We start from the raw sequence: 27,328 nt of genomic DNA, 5'->3' as shown, positions 1-27,328 counted from the left end.
TAATACTGTCGATTGGCCTATGTTTATGCCAATCAATAAAATGAGTTTGGTGATTGGCGGCACTTCAGAGGTTAGCAGGTTTCTGTGTCAGTCCTGAGGAGGCAGCGTTTTCTTCGCTGCTCTTCTCTCCAGAAGGTTCTGCCGATTACCCCCAGCTCTGGAGAGTCGGCTCTGCGTCGTGCCGCCATGATGGGCCACCGTCCAGTGCTCGTGCTCAGTGAGTTCAGGGAAGGGATGGCTCTCTCCGCCCCTCTCTCCCCAAGCTGGCCAGTGTTGCCCAGCTCCGTCCCGCCATGACTCGGCCCTCGTGCCTTCCAGTGGTCTTTCCGCCTTGGAAGCTCCTTCCCCACTTTTCTCCTCCTGCCTCTCCTGTCGCCTTCTTTTGACAAAATGACTTTCCGCTCTCGGAGTCGCTAGTCTTTACGTGTGCTTCATCCTATTCGTGTTCCGTTCTTTAGTCGCCACCCTCCACGCCCCCGTGTCCTTTACAGCATGGTTTCCGTGTAGATAGTAATGATGGTTCTTAACGGTAGGCCTTGCTTCCTATCCTCGGTCCATCCCTCCGTAGAGGCGTGACTTAACGGCAGCTCGCTTGATTTATACTTTAGCATCAGTATTTAGAAGGCTGTAGTAGAGTTGTTAGTTAAGTTGGTAAGTAAAAGCTGCCTATACCGGAAGATCGAATCGGAAATGGCATCTTTTCAGTAGCGGTCATTCAGCAACCCTTGTTCTGAAATGACATTCCTGGCGATCTTGGATGTGATCTTTCCCACCAGCCAGTTCTCCCAGATTCCTTTCCTGGTTTTCTTTCTTTCTTTCTTTCTTTTTTTTTTTTTTTTCTTTCCTGGTTTTCTTTCCTCTTTAGGGAAGGCCACTCATCTCAGTAAAGAGCACCAGTTCCTTGTCAGTTACCTGAGCTATTGAGAATAACTCAGTAAGCCTGGGTCAAAGTTAGACATAGTAAAGAGGAAAACAGATTTAGTCTGGCCACACTGGGAGGAGAGACAGAGGGGTTCAGTGACACTACCTCTCTTGCACAGTCGTAGACGAGTCCATGAGGTTTTAAGCAGCAGGCCAGAGGTGTAAGAAGTCATTATTTTCTGCTCTTGTCTCCTGAGAGAAGTTTACCTACAGGGTGGCTCTCAGGCTTTAGTCTTTTTCCTGTTCTATCATGAGATTCCTTGGCTTGTGATTGATACTTTTGTTTGTTTGTTTGTTTGTTTTTGTCTGTGTATGGGTGTTTTGCCTGACGGGAATTGAAGCTGAACCATCTTTCCAGCCTCACATGCAGACTTCCTTGGTCTCTAATCTTTGAGACTCTGTGGCTCCTCTTCCCAGGGAGGTTGTAAGGGATGTGCACTCTTGAGAAAAATCACTGTCCTACTGAGGCCCATTCAGGGATCTCAAGATATGAATCACTGGAAATATGTAAGCATGCATACAAGGAAAGTACCGGTCAAGACTATGAAGTTGAAGCATTTCAGGTTATCTCTTAATGTACTGGGGGGTTCTCTCATTATCTGTGTTTTTTGCCTGCCTCTATGTCTGTGCCTGCAGACATCAGAAAAGGACATCAGATCCCCTGGAACTGTAGTTAGAGATGATTGTGAGCTGCCATGTTGGTGCTGGAAATGAATGCAGAGATCTCTGCAAGAACTTCCAAAAGTTTTACCTACCAGGCCATCTCTCTCTCCAGCCACTAAATGTGCTTTTTGAGACAGGATCTCACTTTGTAACTGGCTAGCCTGGAACTCACTTTATAGACCAAGTTGGTTGGTCTTCAAGTCACAGAAATCCATCTGCATCAGTGCTCAAATTAAAGGCATATGCTACCACGCTCAACCTTAAACAGTTGTAATTGACTGCTGGTTATACACTGAAAACTTTGTGTTTATTTTTATTTTCAAAACTTGATAAATAGGGTTGGTGGTAGGATGGCTCAACAGGTTTAAAAAAAAAAAAAGCTCCTGACATTAAGCCTAATAATAACTGGAGGTCTTTTTGGTGTTGCTATTTTGTTTTGTTTGTTTGTTTGTTTGTTTGTTTCATTTGAGGCAGGTTCTCTATATATATTCCAAGTCACAGAGATACTCCTGACTGCCTTAAGTGCTGGGGTCAAAGGCATGCGCCACCCTACCTGACTTGGATGACCAAGTTTGATCCCTGGCACCCATATGATAGAAAGAAAATTAACTCTGAAAGTTGTTTTCTGACCTCACAGTTGTTACAAGCATTTGTACACCTAATATATACATTAAAATGTAGTATTTTCTTTAAGTTGGGAAATAAAATGATTGTGTACACTGGGCTGTTGACATGTGTTTTTGTCTGTTTTAGGTCAGAACACAAAGCGTGAGTCTGGAAGAAAGGTTCAATCTGGGAATATCAATGCTGCAAAGGTAATGCATGTTTTATGAAATAACAGCAGTTTGTTCTGGCTGACTCTCCTAATACTTCCTTATTGGTGGTAGCAAACTTCCTACAGTTCTGTACTTCATACAATGAGCAGAGGAAAACTTGCTTTTCCAAGGCATTTCCCTGATGGTGATACAGGAAGGAAGGTTTTAAAAAGATTTACTTGTTTTACTTTATTGTTGGAGTGTTTTGCCTCCATGCATGTATGTGTGTACATGGCATGGAAGCATAGAGGAGGTGGTCAGATCCCCCTGAAACCGGAGCTACAGGCCGTTGTGAGAGTTCCCATGTGAGTGCTAGAACTTTAATCTAGGTCCTCTGAAAGAGCCCTGTCCCCTTTTGTTTGGGTAGCCTAGAATTTGCTGTGTATGCTAGGTTGTTCTTGAACTCATAGATCTACTTGCCTTTGTCTCCCAAATCCTGGGTGGGGAGGGGATGGGGTGGGGTAAATCATGTGCCACCACTCTGAGCTTAGTAAGTATATTTTTGAGTGAATGATTAGAAGTCTTGATTTCATGTGGCCTAGAGAGGCCACTGTCAATAAAAGTATTAATAAAGCTGAACTCTTAGGACACTAAAACTGAAATACCCTCTGAAAATTTATTTGTGTCTAAAATAGTTACCATTCTTGTTGTTAAGTGCCATTGTTAAACAGTGGCACTGGCTGGAGAGATGGCTGAATAGTTAAGAACACTTGCTGCTCTTTTTTGTTTTGTTTTGTTTTTTACAAGACAGGATTTCTCTGTGTAGCACTGGCTGTCCTGGAACTCAGTCTGTAAACCAGGCTGGCCTCGAACTCAGAAATCAGCCTGCCTCTGCCTCCCAAGTGCTGGGATTAAAGGCGTGCACCACCACATCCAGTTTTTTTTTTTGGTTTTTTTTTTTTTTGGTTTTGTTTTTTTTTTAATTAAGATTTCTAATTTACTTTTTTTTTTTTTTTTTAAATGTGAGTATACTGTCACTATCAGACATACTGGAAGAGGGCATCAGATCCCATAACAGATGGTTGTGAGCCACCATGTGGTTGATGGGAATTGAACTCAGGACCTCTGGAAGAGCAGACAGTGCTTTTAACCACTGAGCCATCTCTCCAGCCCCAAGTACTTGCTACTCTTGCAGAAGACATAGATTTGATTCCGTGAACCCAGGTGGTAACTCACAACCTCCTGAAACTCCAGTTATAGGGTATCCAACATGCTCTTCAGGCCTCTTTGGTCACCGGGCATGTATTTGGAGCACAAACATGTATTTAGGCAAAACACTCATACCCATAAAAATAAGTCTTTAAAATACTGGCTATGCACCGGGCATGGTAGAGTATGCCTTTAATCCTTTCATCGAGAATCAGAAGCAGGACCAGTCAGAACTACCTAGGTAAACCCTGTTTAAAACAAAACAGTGGTTATTCGAAACACATTATTCTCTGACTTTCTTGTTTTGTGTTTCCTTACCAACAGACGATTGCAGACATCATCCGGACCTGCTTGGGACCTAAATCTATGATGAAGGTTGGACTACCTTTTATTGGAACTCAAACCCCATGTCCTCCTTTTTTTTGTTATCTGTAACACTTTTGCTTTTTCTTAGATGCTTTTGGATCCAATGGGAGGCATCGTGATGACCAATGATGGCAATGCCATTCTTCGAGAGGTGTGTTTGGTTTTGTTTTCTCACCTCCTTTCTAACAATTTTACAAATACCAAGAACCTATTTGGGTACATATAGATACCTTAGCATAGTGTTGTATGCCTCTAATCCCAGCACTTTGGGACCAGAGGCAGAAGTAGGATCATGAGTTCAAGATCATCCTTGGGCTAAAATAACCCTGTCTGAAATCCAAGGGTTATCAAGCCATGATGGCAGTGTGCCTCTAATCTCAGTATTTAGGGGGTAAAGGTAGGAGGATTAGGGATTTGAGATTAATTTTGCCGGTTCAAAGCCTCTGAGTATTGGGACTATAGGTTCAGAACATTATGCCTGGCTAGTCTGCTATGGTTGTCTTAAAAAACAAACTCCAGATGTGGTATATGCCTGTCTTCTCAGCATGAAGGCAGAAGAGTTGAGGTTGGAGGACAGTCTGAGCTATGTATCAATAATTTGTCTCACAAAGGGAGGCCAGAAGATATACCTCTGTGTTACAGTGCATCTTTCTCATTCAGAAGGACTTAGATTCAATTCCCAGCACCACAAAATAAGGGGATGCACTAGAAACTTAATCTTCCCATGAACTGAAGCTGTAGGTCTGATATCAAGGTTTCAGTGGGGCCTAGTTCTGAAGACTAAGCTAGAACCTCCTGTTTCTTATCCCAGTTAGCAGTGTTTCTCCGTCCTTTCCCTTGCAAGTGCAGGGTAAAGGTAAAATTCTTGTGTGTCCTTTATTTGTAAAAGAATGATGGGACTCACGTTAAACCTGTATGACCTTGTTTTAACTTGAATACATCTACAAAGACCACCTTCCAAGTGAAGAAGAGTTCATGGGTCAGAAAGTTTAGGCTTTAGAATCTATCTTCAGAGGACATGATTCAGTCACTATGGTGTTTGTAGTACTAAACTGAAAAAGCTTTAAAGGTTGTATTCTCAAGGTTGTATTTAAGGCATGGTGGCGCACACCTTTAATCCCAGCACTCGGGAGGCAGAGGCAGGTTGATTTCTGAGTTCAAGGACAGCCTGGTCTACAAAGTGAGTTCCAGGACAGCCAGGGCTACACAGAGAAACCCTGTCTCAAAAAAAAAGAAAGAAAGAAAGAAAGAAAAAAGTTGTATTCTCATTGACACATTTCCCCACAAAAGTGATCTGCTTAAGATACTGGAGGGGGAGGGGGTACTATGAGCCAGGATGTACCTTCTAAAGGTACATTTTCTGGTGGTTGTGAGCCCTCCAATAAATAGGGCTAGGAACTGAACTTGAGTGGATCCTCTGAAAGAGCAACAAGCATTTACAACCACTGAGACGACTCTGTAGCCCTTAGTTTTTTGTTTCCTGTGTGTTTTTTTGAGCAGGGCTTGGAACTAGAATGTACAGAGATCCACCAGCATCTGCCTGACTCTTCCAGGATTAAAAGCATGAACTACCATACCTGAGAGATACAGTAAAACACAGGGGGTTAAGGGAGTATGAGGCATTCAAGAGTTGTGGCCAAGCTAAGGGAGCTGGCAAGGTGGCTCAATTTGCTGCCAAGCCTGACAGCCTGAATCCAGTCCCCAGCACTCACATGGTAGACAGAGACAGTAACCACAATTTGTCCTCTGTCCTTAAGGGGCATGTGACATGTATGCGATCACATACAAACAAAACATACACAAAAAAAAGTTTGGGGAGTTTTTGTTTTTTAAAGTCTTTTGAGTAGTCTTGGTTTATATTTCTTTCAGATTCAAGTCCAACATCCCGCAGCGAAGTCCATGATTGAAATTAGCAGGACCCAGGATGAAGAGGTTGGAGATGGGACCACATCAGTAATTATTCTTGGTAAGAGGAAAGTGGAAGATTGAAAAAAATAAAGATAAGATGTGATAGTCTGGCATGGTGGCACACACCTTTATTCTTAGCAGTAGGGAGGCCAAGGCAGGTGGGACCCTGAGTTCAAGACCAGCCTGGACTGTAGTGTGACTTCCAGGACAGCCGGGGGTACACAAGAGAAACCCTGTCTCAAAAACAAAAACACAAGATGTGTTGTGGAAATCACTGCTAATTTTTTTGTTTTGTTTTGTTTTTTTGAGACAGGGTTTCTCTGTGTAGCTCTGGCTGTCCTGGAACTCACTTTGTAGACCAGGCTGGCCTCAAACTCAGAAATCCGCCTGCCTCTGCCTCCCGAGTGCTGGGATTAAAGGCGTGCACCACCATGCCCGGCCATTGCTAATTTTTTAAAGTGTTCTTTGCAATAGGTGGTAAGATTCATTCTGTCAAGTTGTAATAAACAAGTAGTTAATTCCAGGCTATTACTGATAGAGGCAGTACAAGGTTTAATAAGTTCCTCTGATCACAACATTTTTATCAATTAATGCATATTTTGTATGTGAATTGAAATTGATACTTTTTTTGGAGTTTTTTTTTTTTTTTTTTTTTTTTTTTTTTTTTGGTTTTTCGAGGCAGGGTTTCTCTGTGTAGCCTTGGCTGTCCTGGAACTCACTCGTAGACCAGGCTGGCCTGGAACTCAGAAATCCGCCTGCCTCTGCCTCCCGAGTGCTGGGATTAAAGGCGTGAGCCACCACGCCCGGCTGGAGTATTTTGTTTTTAAGCAAGGCTCTTTATATAGAACCCTATAACAGATAAGTTTACATGACTTGTTTTTTTTTTTTTTTAAGATTTATTTATTTATTATATGTAAGTACACTGTAGCTGTCTTCAGACACACCAGAAGAGGGAGTCAGATCTCATTACAGATGGTTGTGAGCCACCATGTGGTTGCTGGGATTTGAACTCAGGACCTTTGGAAGAGCAGTCGGGTGCTCTTACCTGCTAAGCCATCTCACAAGCCCATGACTTGTTTTTATATGCATATGAGGAGTTGTTTATCTTTGGGGAATTTAGGTTTTCTAAATTGTGTGTGTGTGTGTGTCTATCTATAACAGTTTGTTCTCAGTACAAATGCCCACAGAAGTCAGAAGAAGGTATTGTGTATCTTGAAACTGGAATTACACATGATTTCAAGTCACCTAACTTGGTTGCTGAGAATGAGTTCAGACACTTAAGTGCTCTTAGCCTCTGAGCTGTCTCCAGCCCCACTTGTTTTTGCAGAGAACCTGGATTTGGTTTCCCAGCACCCACTATTCACTCACAATCTGTAGTGGTGAGTTTTGGCTACACTGCTTTGTGCTCCAGCCACCCACCCAGGAACTCTTTGGATTGGCAAATGAAAGGCACACACATTAGCTTATTTTTGAAATGCCTTGGCTAACTCAATGAGTAGGCACTCCTAAACCTTCTCCTGCTACCCCAGGCCCAATCAGGGAAGTGGCCAGTGACCACTCAGCAAATACTCACATGGCTGGTTGGCTTTCTCCTGCAGCTCCCTTGTCCCATCCTTCTCCGACTCATGGATCTCTCTTTCTCTCCCCTTCTCTCCCCTACCCTATGCAACTCTTAAGGTTCTGCCCCACCCTGTCTCCCTTTGCCCAGCCGTTGGCTGCTGGCATCTTTATTGATCTATCAAAAGCTAATTGGGGACAAGGACCTTTAGCATGTGAATACGCAGATTCCTGATTGAATCAAAGCATTAGAACCAATCTCCCAACAACAATCATCTGTAACTTGTTCCAGGGGTTCCCACGTCATCTTCTCACCTCCCACAGACATCAGGCAGGCACGTGGTACACATACACACATGCAGACCAGACACATACATAAATCTAAAAAAGATTAATATAGATAAGAGACCTGAGTATGATAATTTGAAATAAGTTACTGTCTGTTGAGAACAGCAGCCAAACAGTATCTCAAGGCCGGCCTTGAGTTCCTGTTCCTCCTGCCTCTGCCTCCGCCTCCCAGAGCTAGGGTTATAGTTAGCACTTTTTTATGAGTACACTGTAGCTGTCTTCAGAGACACCAGATGAGGGCACCAGATCCCATTACAGATGGTTGTGAGCCACCATGTGGTTGTTGGGAATTGAACTCAGGACCTCTGGAAGAGCAGTCGGTGCTCTTAACCAATCACTGAGCCATCTCTCCAGTCCTATAGTTAGCCCTTTTTCTCTGTTTTGATTTTAGTGACAGCAGTTTGACTGTATCCTAAGGTATTGTTAATAAATCTGTTTCCCCTTTTTTTCTTCTTTGAAATTATTTTCATTTTTCTTGGGAAATTGAAATACATACTTAGTTACAAAGTTAAAAAGAAAAGGGTAAGCCCATGAGGTCAGTCTTAGATAAATTCAAATGTATCTAGTAAAGATGTTTTCTTTATAAATTGTTTATAGAAGTTGTAAAATGTGGAACAATATTTACAGCCAAATACATATCTTTAATGAAATCTGTTTTAGGAAAAATGTTTTTTAGAAGCACAAGGAAATAACATTGCCTTCATATTCTGGTACTTTGAAATGCATTGCTACAGTGCCTGTATCCTTTTTGCAGCGGGAGAAATGCTCTCTGTGGCTGAACACTTCCTAGAGCAGCAGATGCACCCAACAGTGGTGATCAGTGCTTACCGCATGGCACTGGATGATATGATCAGCACTCTGAAGAAAATCAGGTATGGAGGAGGGACTGGAAATGGATAGTGTGGGAGTCTTGGATTGACTGATCTGTTCTTAACACAAGAAAGGCATACACAGGGGGTGAGAGCCATTAGAGGAAGATTCCCAGCATTAACCTCTGGCATCCATCACACGCCTACGCATGCACAAGGTGCTTTTCATTCTGGCTTAATTTAGTAAGGAGAAAAGAGGGCAAAGTAGAGGAGAGAATCGAGAAAATTCTCATTTTAAAAAATAGTTCGATGTATATAATATATCTTGCCGGGCGTGGTGGCGCACGCCTTTAATCCTAGCACTTGGGAGGCAGAGGCAGGCGGATTTCTGAGTTCAAGGCCAGCCTGGTCTACAGAGTGAGTTCCAGGACAGCCAGGACTACACAGAGAAACCCTGTCTCAAAAAACCTAAATAAATAAATAAATAAATAAAAATATAATACATCTTAAAAGGAGTACCAACGACCTGAGTTCAGATACTTGGAACCTGTTTAAAGGTAGGTCTCCACAAGGTTTCCTCTGACCTTCCACACATGCTCTATGCACATACATAGCATACACACATAACACTGATTTAGAGGGGAAAAAGACAGTCATCAAAACATGTGCCTGTGATCCCAAATGGGAAGGTGGAAGCAGGAGGGTTCCTAGGGCTTGCTGGCTTTCTGTTGAAACTGGCAACAGATTTTGGTCTTCAGTGAGAGACCAAAATCTTTAAACAGTAATGTGGAGATACCAGATGTTGGCCTGTGTCCTTTACCACATACACATGCCAAGAAAACTCATTTTGGGTTCATGCTGTCTGCTTGTTTTCATGTTATGTGCTGCCATGGAAAGTGGATATAAGTAAGTTAGGTCTGTGTTCTTTGCTATTAAAATGTGGTAATGAGCATAAGAAGTGAGATGGTGGACTGGTGAGATGGCTCAGTGGGTAAGAGCACCCGACTGCTCTTCCGAAGGTCCAGAGTTCAAATCCCAGCAACCACATGGTGGCTCACAACCATCCGCAACGAGATCTGGCGCCCTCTTCTGGAGTGTCTGAAGACAGCTACAGTGTACTTACATATAATAAATAAATCTTTAAAAAAAAAAAAAAAAAAAGAAGTGAGATGGTGACAGGCAGTCCTGTATGAGTAGCTAATTCAGTGCTCTGTGCTGTAAGGGCAGCTCCCAGCAGGTTTCCATTTAAATGAAGAGGACCACACCTGAAAATGCTGCTTGAATGTAGAGAACTACTGACTGGGTTTGTTGTTGTTGTTGTTGTTGTTGTTTTGGCCTGGTGCTAATAATGAAGTGAAGGGAGTATAGAAGTGCATATATGCCTTTAATCCCAGCAGTTAGGATACAAAGGGAGACCCTGAATCAAAACAACAGAAAGCTGGGTGTGGTGTTACGTGAGAAGCAGAGGCAGGTGGATCTTTGAGTTCAAAGCCAGCCTGGTTTATGTAGTTCCAGGACAGCCAGAACTGCATTGTGAGACCCTGTCTCAAAACAACAGCAAAGAGCCAGGCAGTGGTGGCGCATGCCTTTAATCCCAGCACTTGGGAGGCAGAGGCAGGCAGATTTCTGAGTTCAAGGCCAGCCTGGTCTACAAGAGTGAGTTCCAGGACAGCCAGGGCTATACAGAAAAACCCTGTCTCAAAAACAACAATAACAGAAAACAACAAAGAACAAATTCCATGATGGGATTGAAAGCATATGCCACAATACCCCAGACCCTCCCTCAAAACATCACCCTCTCAAATATTTTTTAAGTTGCTTGTCCCTAGCAGGTCTGGAACAGGTTATGTAGATAAAGCAAAGAAATGTATGCCTCCTGAGTGCTAAAAACCCGACTGTTTCCAAATGACCTACTGATTCCAGTTAGTGCTGCCCATATGGATGCAGGGCTGGCACCAGAGAATGAGCAATCCACCAGTGGCCTCAACCCTAAAGAAAATGACACTCCCTCCCACCATCCCACCACCTCCTTCCCCCCAGCAACTCCTAGTAGCTCCTCTGCTGAGTGTTGAATCATGCTGGAATTTTGACTGGCTTGATCTTGAACAAGAAACCACAGCTGCTGTGAGATCATGAGTGCAGTGGCATTGTCTTGTCCACAGATAGCATTTGATATCCACAAGCTCTTGTTCTGATTGCCCAAAGCAATCTGAGTTGTCCACAAGCCTTGGGTGGAGATTAATGCATATGTCCCATTTGCAACTGAACACTCAGAGAGACTTAGTTACTCTTAGCACTTTGACTGGTCTCTCTTGAGACAAAAAGAAGCCTCTCTAACCAAGACTGAGAGACGATCTGTAGGTCTAGACATGATCTATGTCCCGCAATAGGGGTGTGCAGTAATAGAGGTTTATTATCCAGTTATGATAGACAATCAAGAACAGTGGCCATGGTTTCTGTTTTTAGGGTCCTTTGGACCTTCCCTGATCCGTACGTAACTCATTGGGAATTATCCTATGCCTGGTACAGATATTTTCATATAATGACCATGTCTTCTGCAAGCAGCATTGTTCACCATGCAGAGCACCTTTAAAAACACCTCACTCCTCTCTCCTTTTTGGTGGTGGTGGGATTTTGTTTTGTTTTTTGAGACAGGGTTTCTCTGTGTAGCCCTGGCTGTCTTGGAACTAACTCTGTAGACCAGGCTGGCCTCAGAAATCTGCCTGTCTCTGCCTCTCAAGTGCTGGGATTAAAGGTGTGCACCACCACTGCCCAGCTTTGTTTTGTTTTTTTAAAGACTGCTTTTCTGTGTAGCCCTAAGCTGTTCTGGGACTTATTCTGTAGACCAGGCCAGCCTCAGAGATCCTCCTGCCTCCTGAGAGCTGGGATTACAGATGTATTTCTCTATGCCCTGACCATCCATTCCTTCTCATTGTTAATCCACCCATCAGTGCCTCCTCTTCCCCATCACACTTAAACCTTTAATTCCCCATATTCCTTCCTTTTACACTATGTGTTCTGTTATGTGCTCCCTCTTTAAGGACTCTCGCTTCCGCTGTTTTAATCAGGGTCCCTTTAGATTCTTAAGGGGCAGATTGAAGCAGGGTATTTCAATGTGTACTCCTGACTGGTCAACCAGGTCAACCTCAAGTCTGCCTCTGACTCTGCAGTGCTCAGATTTAAAAATGTGTTCTACCATGCTTAGATCTTTGTTGGGATGTGTGTGTGGATGTGGGTGTGTATGGGTGGGTGGGTGTACCTGCATATGTGCATATGAGTGCAAGTGTCTGAGAAAACCAGAAATGTGACTCCGCTGGAGCTAGAGTTAACACAATGTACACAAGTCCTCTAGAACAGCAAGTGCTCATATCCTCATCCCCCACCTTTAGATTTATTTTTATGAATTCTAAAACATGGCGTTTAGGTGCAGGTGTATTGAATCCAGGATTTATGTGTGTGTTACCCAAGCACTGTACCACCAAGTTGCACCTCCAGTCACAGAAGTTGTTGTTTTGAGACATGGGCTCATATAGTACGGGTTGACCTGGAACTTAGTATATAGCACTGAAGATAACCTTGAACTTTTCATCCTCCCAAGTGCTAGAATCATAGGCACTTAGCACACCTGAATTTTGCAGTGCTTTGGGGATGAACCTGGGACTGTTTTTCTCAAAACTGGGATCCATATTTCTCAGGCTAAAACTCCTGACTCTCTTGTATCCCTGGCTACTTTTTTTTTTTTTTTAAATCAGGCAGTAATTGCCTATCTGGAACACTTAGCTTAAAGACTTATTTATTTATTTATTATGAGTGCACTGTAATTGTCTTCAGACACACTAGGAGAGGGCATTAGATCCCATTACAGATAGTTGTGAGCCACCATGTGGTTGCTGGGAATTGAACTCAGGACCTCTAGAATAGCAGTTAGTGCTCTTAACTGCTGAGCCATCTCTCCAGCCCCCTAGAACATTTACCTTAGATGATGCTTTTAGAAGCTGTTGCCTCTTCCCTAAAATCTGTTTGGCCTTGTAAAATGTTTTAGGAATTTTAGCAGTATTTGAAAGTTTAGCAAGATGTCACTTTAACCACATCAATTCTGCCTCTTGGCATGCTCTTGGCACGTTCTTACGCTCTTTGAGGCTTACATGAGTTACTGTGTTAAATGTTTTATGTTCACTGTTTTCTGGGTTTCTTTTTCCAGTACTCCCGTTGATGTTAATAACCGTGAGATGATGTTGAACATCATCAATAGCTCTATTACTACAAAAGTCATCAGTCGGTGGTCCTCTTTGGCATGCAACATTGCACTGGATGCTGTTAAGACTGTGCAGTTTGAAGAGAATGGCAGAAAGGAAATTGACATCAAAAAATATGCAAGGGTAGAAAAGGTAAGCTTGTCCAGTGTATGCTTGAGAGTTAGGTGTCTGGCATGGTCATTCCAATTCACAGTAGGGTGTCCTTATTGACTTAGAACTAGACAGAAGAACTGGACTACCTTAGAGCCTGGAAACAAAAACCTAAGTGAGTAGCAAGGAGAATGCCTGATACCATTTTTGGTTGCCTTTACTACCTTCCATACACAAGGTTTACAGGGGTAAGGAAAGACTCTGGTGCGTCCATATCTATGCCTGTGGGTACTAGCCGCTGGTGAGTATATCAGTTTTACAAGTGCTGAGGTTGGTGAAATGGCCTAGCGGCTAAGAGTGCCTGCTGTTCATGTAGAGGGCCCACATTTGATTACCAGCACCCTTGTGGTGTCTTACAGCCATCCATAACTCCAGTTCCAGAAAACCTGATTCCCTCTTTTGATCTCTGAGGTCACCAGGTACGCATGTATTACACATACATGCAGACAAACCAGCTTGTTGGTCAGGGTTCTCTAGAGAATAGAACTGGTGAAAATTAAAAGAGAGCCTTTATTAGAGTGACTGTTCTAACAGTGGCTGTCACCTGACAGAAAAGTGAGATTCTGGTAGGGGCTGAAGAGATGGCTCAGTGGTTAAGAGCACTGACTGCTCTTCTAGAGGTTCTGAGTTCAAATCCCATCAACCACATGGTGACTCAACCATCTATAATGGGATCCAATGCCCTATTCTGGTGTGTCTGAATAGAGCCACAGTGTACTCATATTTTTTGTTTGTTTGTTTGTTTGTTTTTTAAAGACTCTGGTAGTCCTTCCATACTCTAGGCTAGTTGTCTGACCTGGTCTTCAATCTACTTGGAATCCCAAAGAAGTAGGCGCTAATACCTCAGCAGCCAAACAGCAAGTGTCCTTGTCCTGTCACCAGAAGGTGTGGCCCAGACTTAAAGTGTGCTCCTTTCTGACCTCAAATGATCCCATCAAGAAAAGTCTTTCACAGGTCTGCTAGTTGCTTGGGTTTTAGGGAATTCCAGGTGTCAGTTGACAACCAAGATTGGCCATCACATACTCATTATAATAAAATTTGCTTGGGCAAATTTGGTGGCACACATCTTTAATCCCAGCACACCAGGCAGAGACAGGCAGGTCTCTGTGAGGTGTTTTGTTTGTTTGTTTGTTTGTTTGTTTGAGACAGAGTTTCTCTGTGTAGCCCAGGCTGTCCTGGAACTCACTCTGTAGACCAGGCTGGCCTCGAACTCAGCCTCTGCCTCAGTGCTGGGATTAAAGGCATGCGCCACCACGCCTGGCTTTTAAGATTTATTTATTAATATATGTAAGTACACTGTAGCTGTCTTCAGACACACCAGAAGAGGGCATCAGATCTCATTACAGATGGTTGTCAGCCACCATGTGGTTGCTGAGAATTGAACTCGGGACCTTTGGAAGAGCGGTCAGTGCTCGTACAGAAGCTTTCCTATTTTTTGCTACATTTAAGATGTAAGTGTAGTAGAAGTCTAATATCTTAGAGCCTAAGTCTAAAATCTGTGCGAGGATCCTAATGATGAAGTAGGTCCTTCCATTTTTTTTTAAAGATATATTTATTATATGTATATGAGCACACCATAGTTATCTTCAGACACACCAAAAGAGGGCATTGGATCCCATTACAGATAGTTGTGGGCCACCATGTACTTGCTGGGAATTGAACTTAGGACCTTGAGAAGAACAGCCAGTGCTCTTAACCTCTGAGCCATCTCTACAGCCCCCAAAGTAGATCCTTTCAAGACAGTGAATTTCTGAGGATCTCATCCTTCAGGTTGAATGTCATGGCCCAAGATTATCGTACTTCTAAGAGTCAAACATTTGCAGCCAAGCTTGGTGGTGAACAACTTTAATCCCAGTATTTGGTAGAATCACTTAGGTGGATCTTTGTGAGTTCGAGGATAACCAAAGCTTCGTAGAGAGATTATGTCTCAAAACAAAACCAAGAAAATATTTGCAGCCATTGTTTTAGTTCTCACTGTATCCTAAAGGACCTGGAGCTTCCTGGTGCTCAGGCTGCCCTAGAACTAATATAAAGCTGGTTACTTGTCCATTTAGTTATTTTGTTTTTGAGCTTCATGGAAGAAGCTTCCTTGGACTTCTGAAAGAGTAGTCATGTGGGAAAGAAGTATATATGGGGATGGACTTGATGGGTTTGCCTTGTACGCAGGGAACCATGTATTAAATCAGTTCCATGTATTAAAGTAAATGTTCCTTTGCTCAGATACCCGGGGGCATCATTGAAGACTCGTGTGTCTTACGTGGAGTTATGATTAACAAGGATGTGACCCATCCAAGGATGCGCCGCTATATTAAGAATCCTCGAATTGTGCTACTGGATTCTTCTCTGGAGTACAAGAAAGGAGAAAGCCAGGTAAGATTCCCAGCCTTTTGGGTTTTTTTGTTTTTGTTTTTGAGACAGGTTCTCTTTACATAGCCCTGGAACTCACCATGTAGACCAGGCTGGTCTCAGACTACCCACCTGCCTCTGTCTCCCAAGTGCTGGGATTAAAATACATGTGCCCAGAAGAGGACATTGGATCCCATTACAGATAGTTGTGGGCCACCATGTGCTTGCTGGGAATTGAACTTAGGACCTAGAGAGAACAGCCAGTGCTCTTAACCTCTGAGCCATCTCTCTAGCTCCCAAAGTAGATCCTTTCAAGACAGTGAATTTCTCTGGATCTCATCCACAGAAAATACACTACCCCTGGCTTCCCAGCCTGTTTTTTTTTAAGTGGACTCTGACTACTAATATGGACAAGTGACAATAAAGTCACTTACGTGCTGCCATTTACCATCCTTTCTTGAAAATAGTTTGATGTTACTTTGTTTTCCAAGTAAAGAGTCTGAAACCCAGGACTGAGGGGAAAGAGTGACAAAAAATTAAGTAAATCCGTCCTGCATTTATTGAGCCGAGTGGGTATAGACATGGTCCTGTCTGCGTGGGTGATTGAGGCAGGAAGACCACTTGGTTCACAACCAACCTGGACAATGTATTTATTCACTTTTCTCAATGTTTGACTTTGGCATATTTCAAAGCGAGCTCCTTTGACTTCAGTTTGACGATCTTATTTTTACAGGTTTAGGAAGGTTTAGATAGTGTTCCTGTGTAGCCTGGGTGATCTAGAACTCAGCTGTGTCCACACAGCGGGCTAGCAATCTGTCTGCCTCCGCCTCCTGGGTGCTGGGATTATGGGTGTGACCCACCTTTTCCAATGCAGCAGCACCCACAGTCTCTCAGTTCCTTTAACTTTATTGCTGTCGGAACCTTACAGAGTGTAAGGACTTCTATGTCCTGAGCCAATGGATCCGATTAAAAGTGTTTGGGAACCAGAATTCAGGTGGAAATGGTTGCTTACACGTGTAATCCCAACACTTATGGGGCTAAAGATGAGATCAGCCTGGGTAGAGTCCTAAAAAAAGTCCCTGTCCTAAAAAAAGCCAGAGGTATCAAGAAATTAAGATCTAAATTATTCATGCATACTAACTAGTAAGACAAAAGGTCCAGCTCAGATGTGAGAAACAGACGTGAAGTTTTGACACTCAGATTCACATTTTCTGGAGAACATGAGAGGGCTGTATGGAGAGTGTATAGTGACTGGGATGACAGCTGACTGTCTTCATCAGCCTGGGGATTTTTATTTTCCTTTTTAAGTTATGTTACTGTGTGTGCACCTAGACGTGCATGGGGAAGTCTGCAGGAGCAACCTTATGTGTCTGAGTACAGCTTTGGTTGGATCCCCTGGAGCTGGAATTCCAGGCAGCTGTGAGTGTTACTCCTGACTGCCGAGCCATCTCGCCAGATTCAGTCGGTGCCTTTTCATCCACAGACTGACATTGAGATCACCCGAGAGGAGGATTTCACGAGAATCCTGCAGATGGAGGAGGAGTACATCCAGCAGCTGTGCGAGGACATCATCCAGCTGAAGCCTGACGTGGTCATCACAGAGAAGGGCATCTCAGGTAGGGCTCCGTTTGTTTGAGGTAGAAGACGGTGGGTGGGGTGGTTTGGTTTTGTCCCTTGGGTTGGCAAAGACAGCTGTGTGATGTTTTAAATACTTTGGGGATAAAACCAGTTCAGAGGCCAGTAGTTTGGATGTCTAGCTGACGACGTCTACTCTTAAATTTCAGATTTAGCTCAGCACTACCTCATGCGGGCCAATGTCACAGCCATTCGTAGAGTCCGGAAAACAGACAATAATCGCATTGCTAGGTAAGTAAACCAGTTAAAGGTAAATTTTTATTTTATTTTAGCTTCATAGTATATTCATTGCCTGAAATAGTTCTGGATGAAGGAACTGCTTGTCCAAAGGCTCTCTTCTCTCAGAACTTTTGGCTCAGTGGTTGGTAAAAGTAGTATCTTTTCTTTCTTTCTTTCTTTCTTTCTTTCTTTCTTTCTTTCTTTCTTTTTTTTTTTAGAAAAGCTCTTGCTCTGTATCCCTCAGTAACCTGCATCATTCTGCAGACCAGGCTGACCTTGAATTTGCAGCAGTCCTCCAGCCTCTCCAGTTCTAGTTCTAGGCTTACAGTTGTTATACCAGTCAGGGCTGGTGGTAATCTATACTAACTGGCTCAGAATATAGCAGAAGCATTGGATCTCTGCTAGTGGATCCACCTCTGTAAATTTCAGTACACTGATGTCTACCTTCAGGGTATCTGTTTCTCGTGCCTATAACTCCAACACTAGGATCATAAAGGTAGGAGAATCAGTTCACAGGTGATCTTTAGAAGCCAGTCGGGGCTATGTGAGACCTTGCCTTAAAATTTTGTCTATGAGTGCAAGTGACCAAGTAGTTAACAGGCAATGTAAAACAAATCATGTTGGTGCTGGGAATGAGCCGCTGTCCTCCAGAAGAGTACTCTTGACCATTGGACAGTTCCCCATCTTTTTACAGTTGGCCATGGTGATTGCACTTTTGGTGGCAAAGATGAACTATTTGAGTTTGAGGCCAGCCTGATCTACATAGTAAGTTCTAGGACAGAAACTGTCAGAAAAATACCAACAAAACTTTTTTAATAAAAAAGTAAAGACTTGGGGCTGGAGAGATAGATGGTTAAGAGCACTGACTGCTCTTCCAGAGAAGTCCTGAGTTCAGTTCCCAGCAACCTCATGGTGACTCACAGCCATCTGTAGTGGGATCTGATAGCCTCCTCTGGCATGCAGGCATACATGCAAATAGCACTCGTACATTAAAAAACAAGTAAGTAAATTTTATTTAAAAGAAAAATATTGACACTGGATGTGGTGACATGTACCTTTGATCCCAACCCTTAGGAGGTAAAGGCAGACTGATTTTGAGATCAGCCTGGTGTATAGAGTAAGTTCCAAGATAGCCAGGGCTATAACTAAATGTAATTTTTTTTTTAATAAGTTCCTAGAAGGGCTGTAGTTACTCTAATTGCTGTTGTAGAGGCTCCTTGAGAAACCATTGCGATGGTGAACACCTATAATCCCGGCACTCAAGGGCACCTATAATCCTAGGGCAGGAGGATCTTTGTGAGCCTGAGGCCAGCTTTTGCTGCTTAGTGAATTAAAGGCAGCCTGAAATAAAGGTTAAAGTTCTGGTGGGTTTGGGCATTCAAAAGTGACTCCTGGTAAAGAGAAGTACTTGCCAACTTGCCATAAAAGCCTAAAGGACAGAATTTGGTCCCCAGATTCTTTGTAAAGGTGGAGGGAGAGAACAGACTCCGCAAAGTTAGCCTCTGCCTTCCACGTATGCGCCCTGGTTGTTCAAGTGTGTCCGTAGTAGTGTGGTGTATGTGTGTATACTTTGTTCTTTCCTGAAGGTGGCTTAGTGGTACGGACCTGTCATTCCATCACTGTGTAGACCAAAGCAAGAGGCTATCAACAGCTGAAGGTTATTTTCAGTTACATGGGGGGTTTCCAGATAGCCTGAGCTACATGAGGCCTCTCAAAACAACACAGCCTCAAATCTCAGCCCTGCAGGAGACTAAGGGAAGAGGGTTGATTACTTTTAGTTTGAAATCAACCTGTGCAGATTACTTCCCGGCCATCTTTTACAACTGAATAAGACTGTCTCAAAAGTCTGATGGCTCAGTGGGTACCTGCTTTAAGCCTGAGAACCTGGGTTTGATCCCTGGGACCCACGTGGTGAATAGAATTGACTCCCATAAGTTGTCCACCGCACATACACAAAATAAATGTAGTTTTTTTAAAAAGCTAACCTATTGGGTTAATTCTCATCACTAAACAAATACTTGAGAAAAGTTTATTTTGGCTCACAGTTGGGGAGGTTGTAGTCTTTTGTTGGTTGATTTTAGTCCTGAAAACCTTTCTATTGGCCCAAAATCATAAAGACTTTATCAGACCTGCCAAAGGGAACAAGACATTAGAACTCGGAGCTTTGGGAGATACTTGAGATCCCCACTCTGTCACCTGTCAGGCACACAGCTCAATTCAAGGGAGTTCTATGCTTGTTCAGAACGGTTCTAGACATGCATATGGATGCTTAGTTTTTCTCCCGGTTCCCATAAGTTTGCATGAAGGGTGACACTAGGTATCCATATAAGCTGGGTGGTGGTGCCTTTAATCCCAGTGCTAGGGAGACAAAGAAGGGTGACTTTCTTGAGTGTAAGGTTGCCTTGCTATACAAAGTGAGTTCCAGAGCAGCCAAAGCTACATAGGAACCCTGTCTCAAAAGACCAAAAAAAGAAAAGAAAAAAGAAATGCTATCCTGAGCTAGGTGTAGTGCCTTAGACCTTCAATTCCAGCACAGACAGAGGCAGACGGATCTCTGTGAGCCTAGTATACCATCTACATAGTAAGCTCCAGGATAGCCAAGACTACATAGATTCTGTCTTGATAAACAAAAAATAGGAGGAGGAGGGAATAAAACCTTTTTTTTTTTTTTTAATATTTTATTTATTTTATATGAGTACACTGTAGCTGTCTTCAGATACTCCAGAAAAGGGCATCTGATCTTATTACAGATGGTTGTGAGCCACCATGTGGTTGCTGGGAATTGAACTCAGGACCAGAGGTCCTGAATTGAGCCATCTCTCCAGCCCGGAATAAAACCTTGGTACTAGTGTATATGTGTGACTTGGGAGGTAGAGTGAGCGGAAAAGTTTAACATTTATTAGTGGGTCATGTTTATAATCTGTACTGTCTGGAATTCAAAGCTGCACTTAAATTCATAATCCTCCTGCTTCAGCCTCCCATGCTAGAATTGTAGATGTGTGCCCCAAATTATTCTCAGATTCTTGCTTGCTTGACATTGGAATCTTTTAGTATACTCTGTTTTTTATTATACTTTCTGTGATACACAGGGGGTACATGCATGTGCCGCAGTGTACACAGAGGTAAAATGATGACTTTCTGGAGTGCCTGCTACCTTTTCTTTGGTTCTGGGTTATCTTAGGAATTTATTGCTGTGAAGAATTACCATGATCAAGATACCTTATATAAAGGACATTTAATTGGGGGAGGCTTAAAATTTCAGAGGTTCAATTCATTATCATCATGGTGGGAAGAATGGCAGAGTCTTGATAGAAGGAGCTGTGTATTCTACATCTTGACCCAAAAGCAGCCAGCCAGGAGACTGACTTCTGAAGGGAGCTAGGAGGGGACTCTTCTGTAAAGCCCACCCCCACAGTGACACACTTCTTCCAATAAGAATGCAGCTATTCCACCGGGCGTGGTGGCACACACGCCTTTAATCCCAGCACTCGGGAGGCAGAGGCAGGTGGATTTCTGAGTTCAAGGCCAGCCTGGTCTACAGAGTGAGTTCCAGGACAGCCAGGGCTACACAGAGAAACCCTGTCTCGAAAAACCTAAAAAAATAAAAAGAGAGAGAGAGAGAGAGAGAATACAGCTATTTCACCAAGGACACACACCACCTGATACTATCACTCCCTCAGGCCAAGGATTCAGACACATGAGATGGGGCCAAACCTGTTTAAACCACTACATTCGTATTGAACTCAGGACTTCAGACTTGTGTGTCAGGCATGGTACTTACTACCTGCTGAACCATCCCATGGCCCTGTTTGGTATAATTCGACTTATTGGCGTTCAGACTCAATTGAGTTATGTGTGGGAATTTGTTATCCAGATTTTATTATCTAAAAATTACACTTGAATCCAGATATGACTGGTTGCTGTGTGCCTGTACGTATGTTTCATTACTAAAGCCAAATTTAAGAAACTTGGCCTGTCTGCATTTAAAACTTTCCTATCAGTTCGGACCTCTCAGTGATTCTAATAATGTATTTTAGTCTACTCTAACCACAGACTGTAGACCACTAGATGGGTAAAAGCATCTGAAGTCACATCCTCCATCTTTCCACCCAATAGAGCCTGTGGGGCACGGATAGTCAGCCGACCTGAAGAACTGAGAGAAGATGATGTTGGTACAGGGGCAGGCTTATTGGAAATCAAGAAGATTGGAGATGAGTACTTTACATTCATAACTGACTGCAAAGACCCAAAGGCCTGCACCATTCTTCTTAGAGGAGCCAGCAAAGAGATACTCTCGGTGAGTGAGCGAGCCTTGGCAATGTGACCAAGGGGAGGGCATTGTTCCATCCTAGAATTGTCAGCTTTCACCGTAGTAAGAAATTTAATGTGTGGACTTTAAAAGAGAAAGATGTAGTTTAGCAGTTTTATTTTCAGTCCATGCTTGTTGACCTGTGGCTGCATTGTCTACACAGATGTGTGAAGGAGCAGAATCACTCATGATGACGAAAAGGCTAACAGGAGCACTGAGTGCCAGGTTTTGCCCCTAGTGCCACTTAATCAAGGCCTGGTGGTGGATCAGAAAGATGGGTTATGGGGCTGGTGAGATGGCTCAGTGGGTAAGAGCACCCGACTGCTCTTCCGAAGGTTGGGAGTTCAAATCCCAGCAACCACATGGTGGCTCACAACCATCTGTAACGAGATCTGACTCCCTCTTCAGGAGTGTCTGAAGACAGCTACAGTGTACTTACATAGAATAAATAAATAAAATCTTAAAAAAAAACAAAACAAAACTGAGTTTGGGGAAAAAAAAAAAGAAAGATGGGTTATTCTACATACAGAGTATGAGGCCAGACTCAGCTTGAAGACAGGCAATGGTACTTGTAAACTCATGCAGACACACACACACAAAATAATTGTATCTTTAGAAAATAAGAAAAGAATAAAGGACAAAGGCTGGCTATGATGGTGTACTCCTTTAATTTCAGCACTCAGGAAGTAGAAGCAGGTGGATGTTTGTGGGTTTGTTTAAGGCCATCCTGGTCTACTTGACTAAATCCAGGCCAACAAGGGTGTATTTGTGGCTGGTTCTCACTTTGGTGACTCAGTGTGACCTCATATGGGTGGTAGCCTGTATGTACTCCATTGTGGCTCCAGTTAAGCCACAGACCCAGCATTGCTGCTCCTCCCCTGTCTATCCTCCCCCTGTCAGGGTCCCAAGAATCAACTTAGGTGATCCAGCTTGTTAGTTAGCAAGAGCCTTGAACCACTAAGCCATTGTTGCAGCCTGCTTAAATTGAAATTATAACCCTATCCCTATTCCCAAGGGGAGTGACTTATCCTGGATACGTAGCTGGTAAGCAGAGGACAGTTTGCAGTACACATACAGTCTGCTACTAGGAAGGAAGGGAAAGATAAAATGTGTTTCTCTCTGGTGCAATACATAAAGACCTAACTCATAGTTGACGTATAACATCCGCTAACCCTCTCTCTTGCAGGACCCCTCCTGTGCTCACATTCCTGGTTAGAATGTGAGCATCGCTTCTGCCCCTCTCCAGTAGGGGTCACAAGGATCTTCCTAGTTGTCCTCTTTTGTGGTTTGCTAAAAGCTTGACAGTCAGGAAATCCTTTACCTCTGATTTCTCTCTGAATCACTGAGCTGACTATACACCATTTTTCTGCTTCCCCAAGGAAGTAGAACGCAACCTCCAGGATGCCATGCAAGTGTGCCGCAATGTTCTACTGGACCCTCAGCTGGTGCCTGGTGGTGGAGCCTCTGAGATGGCTGTGGCTCATGCCTTGACAGAAAAATCTAAGGCCATGACTGGTGTGGAACAATGGCCATATAGAGCTGTGGCCCAGGCGTTAGAGGTCATCCCTCGGACCTTGATCCAGAATTGTGGGGCCAGTACCATTCGTCTGCTTACCTCCCTTCGGGTGAGTTCTTTTCTACACTCATGCCTTGCCGAGGTAAGGCAAGCTGGTTTTACCCTAAGGAAAAAATGTGTTTCTGACAGTTTGCGATTATACATATACATGCACATATGCTTCTGTTCATGCACACATTTGCATGGGTGTGGGTTGGAGTGTAGGCCAGAGGTCAGCCTTCAGTGTTCTTCCTCAGCAGCTCATTTCTTCAAAACTCTTGTAGTCTGCCTTGTTGGCTGTCAGTTTTTAGTGGTTTGGTTTTGTCCATTCTCTGATACATGTGAGCTTTATTGTACTCTACTTACTTGTGTATGTTCCACCTGCAGGCCAAGCACACACAGGAGAGTTGTGAGACCTGGGGTGTGAATGGTGAGACTGGTACCTTGGTGGACATGAAAGAGCTGGGTATTTGGGAGCCATTGGCTGTGAAGCTACAAACATACAAAACAGCAGTAGAGGTAAGACACCATATGTTGTTTCTGTCCAGATAACCAGCTTCTGTGCTTTGTCTAAAGGAAGGGCCAAGTATTCCCCAAAGAGGTCCCAAGGAATTCCATTTCCCTACTTACCTTTGGCCTATACAAAAACAGTGTAACAGGGCACGAGTTATATCCCTTGCTTAGGTAGAACTTCATTGTTCATTCAAGACTCTGAAAAGGAAGATTCCAGATAAAATGGTAATTCTGTGGGAGGAGCTAGGAGGCTAAAAGAAAACAGTGTCTTTCCCTTCTCTGCTGACCTGTTTTTCTCATAGACTGCAGTTCTGCTTCTGCGGATTGATGACATTGTCTCTGGCCACAAGAAGAAGGGTGATGACCAGAACCGGCAAACCGGTGCTCCAGATGCTGGCCAGGAGTGAGTGCTGAGCACGGTGACTTCCATGCACAGAACCAGCAGTCTCCCCTTTCCTGAGCAAGAGTTCCAGGAACACTGTGGACATCTTTGTTCTCGAAGGATCGGGTTGAGGGGCAGCCCCCAGTCTGTCCCATCTCAGTTTGCAAAAAGCACTGACATGTATCTCTTCTATTGTAAGCTTTCCATTTAGTTGGCTTCCAATGATTAAATCTAAGTCATTTGAGACCGTTGTCATGTGAACCTTGGGTCACATCTCTGCCTCCTAGCAATGCAAGAGGAGGTAGAAAACTGTACTGGGAGAGAAGTCACTATTTGCTGACACACACCCTCCCTCTCCACCCCCTTTAAGACAAGGTCTCACTGTGTGTGTAGATCTGAGTGTGGTGTTTCTACTGCCTCTGCCTCCAAGGTGCTCTGAGTGCTGGTATCAGATTTAAAATGGAGTGCTCCACCACACCTGGCTTGGGTAAGGTTTTGGTTTTTTTTTTTTTTTTTGGTTTTTCGAGACAGGGTTTCTCTGTGTAGCCTTGGCTGTCTTGGCACTCACTTTGTAGACCAGGCTGGCCTCGAACTCAGAAATCCGCCTGCCTCTGCCTCCCAAGTGCTGGGATTAAAGGCGTGCGCCACCACGCCTGGCTTGTTTTGGGTAAGTTTTAAATTAAGCTAATCCTTCATAGGTGTGCCTTGAAACACTCCCTGAAGCTCATTCTGCCCACACTAACCATCACAGCTATATAGCCAGTAGGACACTAGCCTGTGCTGTGCTTGTCTCAAAGACAAAATATATAGAGTTGGTGAGGTTGCTCAGTGGGCAAAAATGCTTGCAATTAAAGCCAATGGCATTCATTCAGTCCTCAGTTCCCACAGTGGATGGAAAAAGAAGAGGTTCCCAAAAGTCTACATTGACCTCAGTGTCCACAGGGTGGCACATGCACCTACATTGGCAGATATTACACTAAAGCCAGGGAGCAAGGGAGCCCAGCATTCAGGAAGCTGAGGTAGGAGGATTCTCCTGGGTCCAAGGCCAGACTGGACTACAAAGAAATGCCCTGTCTCACTGCATAAGAGCCTTTGCTCTCCCAGAAAAAGCAAGTTCAATGCCTAGCATCTACATTTGGTAGCTCATTGTTAACTCCAGTTCCAAGGCATCCAAAGTCCCTCTTTAGCCTGCTTAGTTACTCCCACACATGTTGCATACACACATAAATATCAGATCCTAGCCTGGCCTATATAGCCTCATCCAGTCTAGCCAGGGCTATATAGGGTTTTTTTCTTTTCCATAGGACCTTTGATCCCAGTTTGGTAATTGCCATGATATGGAAATGAGTTCTCAAATAGGTGAATATAATTGATAAATCTCAGAGGTGAATATGATCTAGCATGTAAGAGCCAGGCATGTTAGTGTACACCTTTAATCCCAGCACTTGGCTAAATTGATAAGAGTTCCAGGCAGAGCAGCAGGGTATTGCAGAGATAGCTCAGTGCTCTTCCAAAGGACCCATATTCAGTTCCCAACACCCACTGTAGCTTACAGTTCCAAGGAATCGGATACCATCTTCTGGTTTCTTTAGGTACCCAAACACATGCTCATATCCAGACATAAACTTTTTTTTTAAGTTTAATACATATACTGGTTGCTCTTCCCTCAATTCCTGTCACTTACTTTGTTGTTCACAAAGTAATTTGTAATCCCAGCAATTAGAAGGCTGAGTTACATATAAAACCTGGTTTCAAGAACAAAAACGGGCTGGTGAGATGGCTCAGTGGATAAGAGTACCCGACTGCTCTTCCAAAGGTCCAGAGTTCAAATTCCAGCAACTCACAACCATCCATAACGAGATCTGACTCCTTCTGGAGTATTTGAAGACAGCTACAGTGTACTTACATATAATAAATAAATAAATAAATCTTAAAAAAAAAAAAAAACTGGCTCTTAATCTTGCCTCTGCCCTCTTGCTCCCCCTCTCTCCCCATTACCTTACCCCCTCCCTCCATGTGGTCATGGATGCCTCTACTTCTCTCTCTCTCTCTCTCTCTCTGCCTTTCTCTGCCTTTCTCTGCCTCTATTACCCTCTTAACTTCCCTCCCCATGCCCTGAATAAACTATTCTATACTAAAAGAACAAAGACTGGCCTAGGTGGTGTCATATGCCTGTAATCCAGCACTCTGGAGACAGCAGCAGGCAGATCTCTGAAAGGACAGCCTGGTCTGCAGAGCAAGTCAGGACTGGGCTACATAGAGAACCATGTCTCTAAGTAGGTGGGTGTATAAGCTCTGTTAAAGCACTTGCTTAACATTATCATGTAAGTAATTCTGATTTTTTTTTTTAAACAAGGTCGTCTATGTAGCCCTGGGTAGCTAGGATTAAAGGCTTGTGCCAGAATACCTGGTTCAAATTTGTACTGTGTATTAGTCTAACAGATTTAAGTTGGAGCCGGAGAAAATGCTCAGTAATTAAGAGCACTGACTGTTCTTCCAGAGGACCCAAGATTTGATTCCCATCATCTCCATTGTGGCTCACAGCCACCTGTAACTCCAGCCTCAGGGGATCTGACATCCTCTTCTAGTCTCTGAGGACACCGGGCACAGACAGACATGCAGGCAAAATACCTTACATGTTATAATTAAGATTTTAGGAAAAACAGGCTGGTTTTGGTGCTCATGCCTTTAATTCCAGCACAAAGGAGGTAGAGGCAGACAGGTGGATCTTTAATAGTTCAAGGCCAGCCTGCTATGTATAAAGAGTTCCTGGACAGCCAGGGTTGCATAATGAGACCCTCCCTGCCTACTTGGTAATCTAATAAATGAAATGTATTTACCTGCTGAACATCTCATGCCCCACACCTTGAATTTCTGATCCTCCTCCTCCCACCTCTTGGCTGGGATTAGGGTGTCTTGGTCCCCTTTCCTGGTGGTCTATGGTGCTATGCTGAATATTTTGAACCCATGATGTCATGTGTACTAAGCACGCACCCCAGCTGCTGAGCTCCATCCCTAGCCTTTTTTTGTTTGACTTCTTTTTTTAAGGCAGTTTTTCCTTCTAGCTGGAGTTGGCTCAGTAATCCAGGCCAGCCTCAAACCCATGGTGTTCCTCCTCCTTCAGTCTTTCAAAAGATGGGATTGCAGAAGCAAGCCTCCGTTCCTGTTTGGTTCTGTTTTCTGAGACTACCATGCCTACTAGGATTCTTATATTATTCTTTTACTTTTTTTGTTTGTTGTGTTTTTGTTTTTTCAAGACAGGGCTTCTCTGTGTAGCCCTGGTGTCCTAGCACTCACTTTGTAGACCAGGCTGGTCTCAAACTCAGAAATCCGCCTGCCTCTGCCTTCCAAGTGCTGGGATCAAAGGTGTGCGCCACCATCGCCCGGCACTCTTTTACATTTTATTGTACTTGTTTTATGTGGGCAA

At 43.6% G+C, this 27,328-nt stretch overlaps 1 protein-coding gene across 1 annotated transcript; it reads left to right on the top strand.

The window, feature by feature from the left end:
• The first annotated feature begins 60 nt into the window (after window positions 1-60).
• On the top strand, window positions 61-24,145 carry Cct3 (chaperonin containing TCP1 subunit 3). The gene is made up of 14 exons (XM_021157991.2): window positions 61-217; window positions 2,338-2,399; window positions 3,873-3,923; window positions 4,003-4,065; window positions 5,784-5,880; window positions 8,482-8,599; window positions 12,738-12,924; window positions 15,163-15,312; window positions 16,772-16,904; window positions 17,073-17,154; window positions 21,259-21,439; window positions 22,831-23,076; window positions 23,394-23,525; window positions 23,822-24,145. Exons 1-14 carry the CDS (start codon window positions 187-189, stop codon window positions 23,924-23,926), a joined length of 1,638 nt encoding a protein of 545 aa, XP_021013650.1. The 5' UTR covers window positions 61-186; the 3' UTR covers window positions 23,927-24,145.
• The last annotated feature ends 3,183 nt before the right edge of the window (window positions 24,146-27,328 follow it).

The sequence above is a fragment of the Mus caroli genome, unplaced genomic scaffold (genome assembly GCF_978045245.1).
Source record: "Mus caroli unplaced genomic scaffold, Mus_caroli_1 scaffold_3, whole genome shotgun sequence".
NCBI classification, from domain to species: domain Eukaryota; kingdom Metazoa; phylum Chordata; class Mammalia; order Rodentia; family Muridae; genus Mus; species Mus caroli.
The sequence above is the reverse complement of the archived record's forward strand: the minus strand, read 5'-3'. Positions and strand labels throughout refer to the sequence as shown.

Excerpts from the sequence above, each read along its gene's own strand:
- Cct3 (XM_021157991.2), top strand. The coding sequence starts at position 187 with ATGATGGGCCACCGTCCAGTGCTCGTGCTCA. Across the intron at positions 5,881-8,481 it reads CACATCAGTAATTATTCTTG|CGGGAGAAATGCTCTCTGTG; the intron begins GTAAGAGGAAAG and ends TCCTTTTTGCAG. Across the intron at positions 23,526-23,821 it reads CATACAAAACAGCAGTAGAG|ACTGCAGTTCTGCTTCTGCG; the intron begins GTAAGACACCAT and ends TTTTTCTCATAG.